Source organism: Tupaia chinensis, unplaced genomic scaffold (assembly GCF_000334495.1).
Source record: "Tupaia chinensis unplaced genomic scaffold, TupChi_1.0 Scaffold145907_1, whole genome shotgun sequence".
Classification (NCBI taxonomy): domain Eukaryota; kingdom Metazoa; phylum Chordata; class Mammalia; order Scandentia; family Tupaiidae; genus Tupaia; species Tupaia belangeri.
Window position 1 is genome coordinate 1901798 of NW_006205765.1, and position 7646 is coordinate 1909443.

At 49.9% G+C, this 7646-nt stretch overlaps 1 protein-coding gene across 1 annotated transcript in view; it reads right to left on the reverse strand.

Annotated features, from left to right (window-relative positions):
• CYP27A1 (cytochrome P450 family 27 subfamily A member 1) overlaps positions 1–3675 on the reverse strand; it is a 54054-nt gene extending 50379 nt beyond the window's left edge. The window contains 1 exon segment of the mRNA XM_014584225.2: positions 2963–3675. Within this exon segment, the coding sequence (XP_014439711.1) occupies positions 2963–3226 (264 nt within the window). The 5' untranslated portion in view covers positions 3227–3675.
• Between the last annotated feature and the right edge of the window lie 3971 nt (positions 3676–7646).

Below are 7646 nucleotides of genomic sequence, written 5' to 3' on the forward strand. Positions count from 1 at the left end.
TTTGAGAGGTTTTCGCTATAGGGCACATGCACTCTCCAGAAAGACAGAGAGAGACAGAGAGACAGAAAGCGAGAAATCACTCCCCGGGGGGGTGGCCACGCCACAATCCCTTCTCCTCCATTCTCCTCTCGGGAGCTTGGGCACTCACGCACACACACGCCCAACATGAGTCTAAGCCACCAGGTCTGGAACTCGAACCGTGATCGACTACATGGGAGTCCAGCGACATAACCATTATGCTAACTTCTGGTCCCTATTTATTCATTTCTTCCATGACCAAGAGATATAGTTAAAGAGAGTGGAACAGAGAGATAGTGCCCTCAGCAAAGCCTTGATGCCACAATCCACCCCCAGCCTCAGCCAGATCCAGATCACGGGCACGCACATCCCCAGTGTACTCAGGGAGTCTCTGGATATCAACCCAGAACCTTCCCACACGGGTCAGCTTCATGGAGCACTGTTTCACCACTGCACCATCACCCAGTCCCGTTCTCATTCTTTTGTATTAAGGGTACACACACACACACACACATTTTCTCATTTACATTTAATTGTCATAAATCTTTATAGCATACAATATGGTATATCAAAGCATACATGTAGTGTGATAATCAAATTGGGGATATTACTATACATCTTTTTTTAAAAGAATTATTTATTTTTTCAATCAGAGAGAGATACAGAGAGAGAGAAAGTGAGAAAGCAAGCCACCAGGTCCAGGACTTGAACCGTAGTCAGCCATGTGGGAGTGTCCAGCGCCTTAACAACCATGCCACCTGCTGGTCCCCACTATATATCATTTTCGACAAAGACTCTTACATTCTTGTGTTTGTTAAATGTTTCCCTGAGCCTCTTCCACCCACTCTCATTCTCTCCCCTTCCCACACAGTCTCTGGTATCAAATCTTCCATTTCTCTGGTTGGACACAGACATACTGTATGCACTGGATATACATTGAACTGGCCACATTAGTATCAAGTCTTTCCATTTCTCTGGTTGGACACAGACATACCGTATGCACTGGATATACATTGAACTGGCCACAGTGTGTCTGTCATAGCCTGGCGTATTTCACTAAGCATTCACTCTTCTAGAATCATCCACTTTGTGTCAAATGATCTTCTACTTTGTATCAAATGACAGAAACTCATTGTTCTGTATGGCTGAATAGTGTTCCCTTGTGTGTATGTGACACTTTTTTTTTCTTTACCATAGAGTGTGTGAGCGCTAGCAGGAGCGAGAAAGTGAGAAATCACCCCCCAGGGGGCATGACCATGTCACAATCCCTTCTCCTCCATTTTCCTCTGGTATTTGGGTATGCATGAACTTGCACCCAGCATGACTTTCAAGCCACAGGGTCTAGGACTCACGCAGTGGTCAGCCATGTGGGAGTCCCGTGCCTTAACCAACATACCACCTGCTGGTGCCACTCCTCTTTTCTTTCTTTTTTTTTTTCAGAAGTTTTCGCTATAGGGCGTGTGCGCTTGCCAGACAGACAGAGAGAGAAAGAGAGTGAGAAATCACCCCCCCAGAGGGGATGGCCACGCCGCAATCCCTTCTCCTCCATTCTCCTCTCAGGATCTTGGGCACGCACGCACATGCTCCCGTCGTGAGTTTTAAGCCACCGGGTCCTGGACGCGAACCGCTGTCGACTACGTGGGAGTCCAGCGACATAGCCATTACGCTAACTGCTGGTTCCTGCCACCTTTTCTTTTTAACCTAGTCATAAATTCTTCGACACTTAGATTGATTCCACGATTGTGAATAATGCTGTGATAAGCACAGATGGGCAAGTGTCTTTCCAACGGGGGGTTTTTGCTGTGATAAGCACAGATGGGCAAGTGTCTTTCCAACGGGGTGTTTTCCTGTCCTTTGGGTAAATACCAAAAAGTGGGGCTACTGGGTCACATGGCAGCTTTATTTGTAAGTTTCTGAGAAATGTCCATATATTGGGTCGTCAGAGAAGTCATGGTGCCTTTTTGCATAGAAAAACACGTCATGACTTTCCCGACAACCCCGCAGTTTTTCACAGTGACGGCACTAATTTACAAAGCCCTGTCCTCATGCTCAACTCCTCAGAACAGACGCAAGGCCATCCCAGCCCAGTGCCTCCCTACCCTCCATCAGTCCCTGACAACCACGTGACCCTGGACGGGACACCACCCCTCCCCCAACCTCAGCGCAACTCCTCCTCCGGAGCCCTCCCTGGAAGGTGCTGCTGACTGCTGGGCTTCTTTGTTCTCCGTCTCCCTTATCTCACTGACTCCCAGCATCTGGAAAGGTGCCTGGGACATCGTAGGTGCATTCATACTTTTTCATAGTTATTAGGAAGGCAGAATCCCATGACTCCCTCTGGTGCATTTCTGAAAACCTCTCCGACTTAGCCACGATCGGCTGACCTTGGCCAGCCTCCATGCTGGCCTCATCTCTGGGTACCACTGGGGATTCTAACCCGCACAGCTGTTTTCTTAAAAGCAAACGTGCAGCGTTTCCTTATTGTTTATGATTTTGCTTTCACTCCTGAGAAGCAACATCTTTTTTTCCGGGATGGAGTGCGACGTGTCGTGTACCTTGCAAAAAATCACTAAGAAATCTCCGTAGCCCTCCTGAAGTTGTTTTCCTTGGGAGAAGCCTGTGGGAGCCAGCAGGGCCAGAGTAACATCTGTCATGCCCTTCCCAGCACAGCCCTGTCCCTCCCAGCCTGCCCACTTGCAGTCTAGCCTCCAAGTCACCTCCTTGCTGGTGCCCTCCCGATTCATAGCGAGATCGGCTTATTTCCGTTCTAGTTCCTAACACCTGCCGGCTTGTTTATCTCATTCAAAGACTCTCTTCGCTTGCACTCTCCCTACGCGCTCTCGGGATGACCACGTCCTCAGTTGACCCCAGCTCGCTTTCTGTCCAGCATCGCCGCTATCTCTGTGCCCGCGCCCACCCGCCCAGCTGGCGAGGCCCGCCCGGTTACCTGCAGCAGGTGAAAGTTCAGGACGTAGCCTTGCACGAACAGGCGGAAGAGGAATAACAGCTGCCCTTGCCTTGGGATCTCTTCCAGTTTCCGCAGGCGCCGCGGGTCGCCAGGCCCGGCTCCGGGAGCCTGGGGTGCCTGGTCCGCGGGGAGCGAGGCAGGGATCGCGGCCTTGGCTCTGGCCAGGGGTGGGCAGAGGGAGCGCTCCGCCACCCGTGTCCCCAGCAGCGTCCGCGTCAGCCTCACGCAGCGCAGCGCAGCCATGGATGGCGTTCCCGCGCGGAGCCTCGGATCCCGAGCGAGTGCCTGGACCAGCCCGGGAGGCAGGACTTGAGGCGCCGGTTCCCGGGCGGGGGCGAGAGGGCGCAGTCCTGCCAACGCCCTCCGGGTTCCTGGCCGCTCCCTTCCCCGGCTCGCTCCAAAACAGGACCTGACCTACGCGCAGAGGGCGCTTCTCCCGCTAAGTCCCGGGCCGGGGCAAGGCAGGCGATGGACTGGGGGGCCAGGGACCCCGCAGGGACCAGGGACAAAGCACCGACCCCGCACCTGGCGCTCCCGGGGACTCCTAAGAACTTCCTCCTCGGTCCCCTGGACCAGAAATGCAACAAAGTTCACAGAAACCCAGGAGGCTTCGGCGAACTGCTGGCCCCTCCCAGGGGGGCTGGCTCTCGCCTGACCTTCCCCTGCGCCTCCCCAGAACGCCATCGCCCGGTGACCCTTGCCTCCCCGAAGGGACCAGGAACCGGCTGCGGAGGCGAACCTGCCTGCTAGCGTTTCCTGATGGCCGCCAGGGCTAATCCGGCGTCAGCGCTGAGCCAGGGGGAGCCAAAACAGCCCAGCGGCAGGGTCAGCTGATCTCCGACGGCGAGAAGCCCAACAAGTGCGTGGGAGTGTTAGTGGGGTTTGAAAACGCAAGTCTCCCCAGGCATATCGCCCTCTGCCGCTGGTGTGCAAAGCCAGAGTGTTTAAACCGCAGTTGGAGGCCAGATTTAGCGGGTTGTATCCAGAAAATGAAAAGAATAACACAGTACAGAAACTTACTGCAAAAAGAAAAAATATTGTTTTCTGCATGAGGGGATCTTCCAAAAGTTCGTGGAAAATGCACATTACGAATACACGATGCATTCATTTCCAATTTTTTGCACCAAAATAAACGTAGGCTTACTTGTTGTAACGTATCTGAACAGGATCTAGTTTGAGGCACAAAGAAAATCGGTTTGAAAAATAACTCCTATTATGGCGGCATGAGTTCTACTAAAACTGAAAGGAGAGCCAACTTAGGATCCACCCGGTAGGGCAACTCCCTAGTCTGGCCAGGGTTAGAGTCCCTGCCTGCTTGGCTTGAAAAGCCCTTCTGGAGAACATTCTGAGGTTTGGAGCCTTGAAGGACAATGGATTGCAGTATGATCAGGTCCCACTGTGAGGGTGCTCTCGATTTGTCTTCTTTTTCTTGTAGGCAGCCACACCCTCTGGCATAAACACACACACACAAACCAAATTTACAGCGCAGATTGGGTAAGAATGATGAAATCATTGACGCTTCATGAAATGTTTATGGGGAAGAGGCTGCAAACAACTCAGCAGTTTACAAATCAATAATTCTTCTTTTTTAGGTTTCTGCCATAGGGCACATGTGCCTGCCACAGAGGAGAGAGACAGAGAGATACAGAGAGAAAGAAAGTGAAAAAAATCACCCCCCTCAAGGGGGCTGGCCACACTGCAGTCTCTTCTCCTCCACATTCCTCTTGGGATCCTGGGCACACATGCACACATGCCCAGTGTGATTTTCAAGCCACTGGGTCCGGGACTCGAAATGCGGTCAGCTATGTAAGAATTGAGCTGCCTCTGCCACCATGCCACCTGCTGGTCCACAAATAAATCATTCATTTCTTTTTAAAGAATTATTTTATTTAACTTTATTTATCTATCTATTTTAATTTAACCAGAGAGGGACAGAGTGAAAGTGAGAACAAGCGAGAGAGAGAGAAAGAGAGAGAGAGAAAGTGAGATAGCAAGCCGCCAGGTCTGGAACTCAAACCACAGTGGGCTACGTGGGAGTCCAGCACCCCTAACCACTATGCCACCTGCCAGCTCCACAAATAAATGATTAATTTTAAGAAATGATGAGAGGGTTGAGATCAGCAAATGGTGTGGTGGCTATGTTGCTGGACTCCCATGTAGTCGTCCACGGTTCAAGTACCGGACCCAGTGGCTTAAACTCACGCCAGGCGCATGTGCATGCGTGCCCAAGATCCAAAAAGGAGAATGGAGGAGAAGGGATTGTGGCATGGCCATCCCCCTGGGGGTGAATTCTTGCTTTCTGTCTCTCTCTGTCTTTCTCTTTCTGGTGAGCACACGTGCCCTATAGCAAAAACCTCTAAAAATAAAAAAGAAAGAAAGAAATAAAATGATGGGTGGGAGCAGCAGGTGATGTGGCGGTTAAGGCAGCTGGTCTCACATGGGCAATTGCACGGGTCAAGTGCCAGACCTGGCAGGTTGAAAATCACACAGTGCATGTGTCTGTGCGTGCCCCAAATCTGAAGAGTGGAAGGGAGGAAGGACTGCAGTGTCGCCATCTCCCCTGGAGGGTGATTTCTCACCTTCCCTCTCTCTTTCTCTCCCTCTCTCCAACAATCACACGCACTCTATAGCAAAACAAACAAACCAAAAAAAAAGGAGGAAGAAGGGGAGGAAGGAAGGAAGGAAAGAAGGAAGAAAGAAAAGAAGAGAGAAAAAGAAAAGAGGAAAGCTGGGCAAGGAGGTGTGTGTCTGTAATTCTAGCCACATGGAAAGCCGAGGCAGGATTGCTACATGGTGAGACCATGCCTTAACAAAAGAAAAGAGAAAGAAAGAAAGAAAGAATAAAAGGGGACAACATTGAAAATGACACCCACAGTAGCAGACCATCTGCATCCTGTCTGAGAGGAAAAATTCATCTTGTTTGTGCCCAAATTGAAAGGGACAGATTATTAAGAGCATAAATGATAGTATCATAGATGTCTCAGTTTGTCCAGTTTGCACAATTCTCTATTTTTTTGAGAGAGAGATTTTTGCTATAGGGTGTGTGCACTCGCCAGAAAGACAGAGACAGACAGAGAGATAGAAAGCGAGAAATCACCTCCCGGGGGAGATGGCCACGCCTCAATCCCTTCTCCTCCATTCTCCTCTAGGGATCTTGGGCATGCACACACATGTGCCCGGCATGAGTTTAAGCCACCGGGTCCGGGACTTGAACCGCAGTCGACTACATGGGAGTCCAGCGACATAGTCATTACGCTAACTGCTGGTCCCCAGTTTACACAATTCTGACTAAAAATCTAAAGTTGAACAAATTTTCTGCTCAATTCATGAAAAAATTGTTGCACACAGATTAGCTACAGAGGTTTCAAGAGAAAAAAAACCAGTTTTTAAAGAATTATTTTATTTAACTTATTTATTTATTTGTTTTGTTTGTTTGTTGTATTTTTCTTTTCTTTTTTTTTTTTTGGAGAGGTTTTTGCTATAGGGCGTGTGCGTTTGCCAAAAAGACACAGAAAGATAAAGAGATAGAAAGCAAGAAATCACCCCCTGTCTCTGGCAAGCACATGTGCCCTCTGGCAAAATTTTTTAAAAAGAATTTAAAAAGTATATTTTTCTTTTTAAAAATGTTTAATTCACCAGAGGGCACATGTGCTCATCAAGGAGAGACAGAGGAGAGAGGAAGAAAGTACCCCCAAATGAGGATGCCATGCCATGATCCTTTCTCCTCCATTTCTCCATGCTGTGGTATCTGGGGTGCACGCACACATCCTGGGTGTGTTTTTCAAGTCACCAGGACCAGGATTTGAATTGTGTAGTCAGCCATATGGGATCCAGCCTCCGATTAGGCCACAAGGTTGGCCTAGTTTTAGTTTTAGTTTAGTTTTGTTTTGTTTTTCACTTAAGATGTTCCTTTGTAATGTCATCATAGAGAACTGAATAATATGTTTGAAAAAACAGATATCGTATTAAATTTTTTTTAAATCAGGAAATGGCAGATATTGAAGTTCTTCCTGGAGCATTTCAGCCAGCCTTCAATATTTCCATCTCGGTGGAGGTGAACTTGGCATCCATGGTGCTCCAGCTGTTGGGCTCTGCCAAGCCTTGGGTCACCACCACATCAAAGGAACCACCTGACAAAGTGAAGACAGAACCACCCAAATCCCGCCCACACTCCAAAGGGCACTCCCCTTCAGAAGCTGTTACAGCATGTCTTTCAAGCAGACACCACAGCAGGCCGACTCCGTGGATTCAAGATAAGCCACACAATTACATCAAACCGGCTTCCATGCCAGCACGCGCAAACTTACAGGGGCCCGAACAGTCCACCCGTGAGAAGGTCACTCTGAAGAGAGAACGTGGGCCCTGCTGCCCTCCTGACTTTGCCCTTTGGTTGAGGAGCAGCCACGTGGTGCCCAGCAATTACTGTCCTGAGCAAGCGATGCCCTCCCTCCCTTTCGCCCTCTACCCTCTGCCATACGCTCTCTTCCTTCCTGCCCTCTGCTGGGCACACAGACAGGAATCTGATTCCTGGGATCCTGCTCTCCACCCCAGGCATTCACGCCTCCCAGGCCCCAGCCTCCCTCCCCTTCCTTCTCTGGAGCCTCCTCTCAGCCCCTGTCCCCCATCCCCACTCCCTCACTCCCACACCTGCCACTGGCAGGTG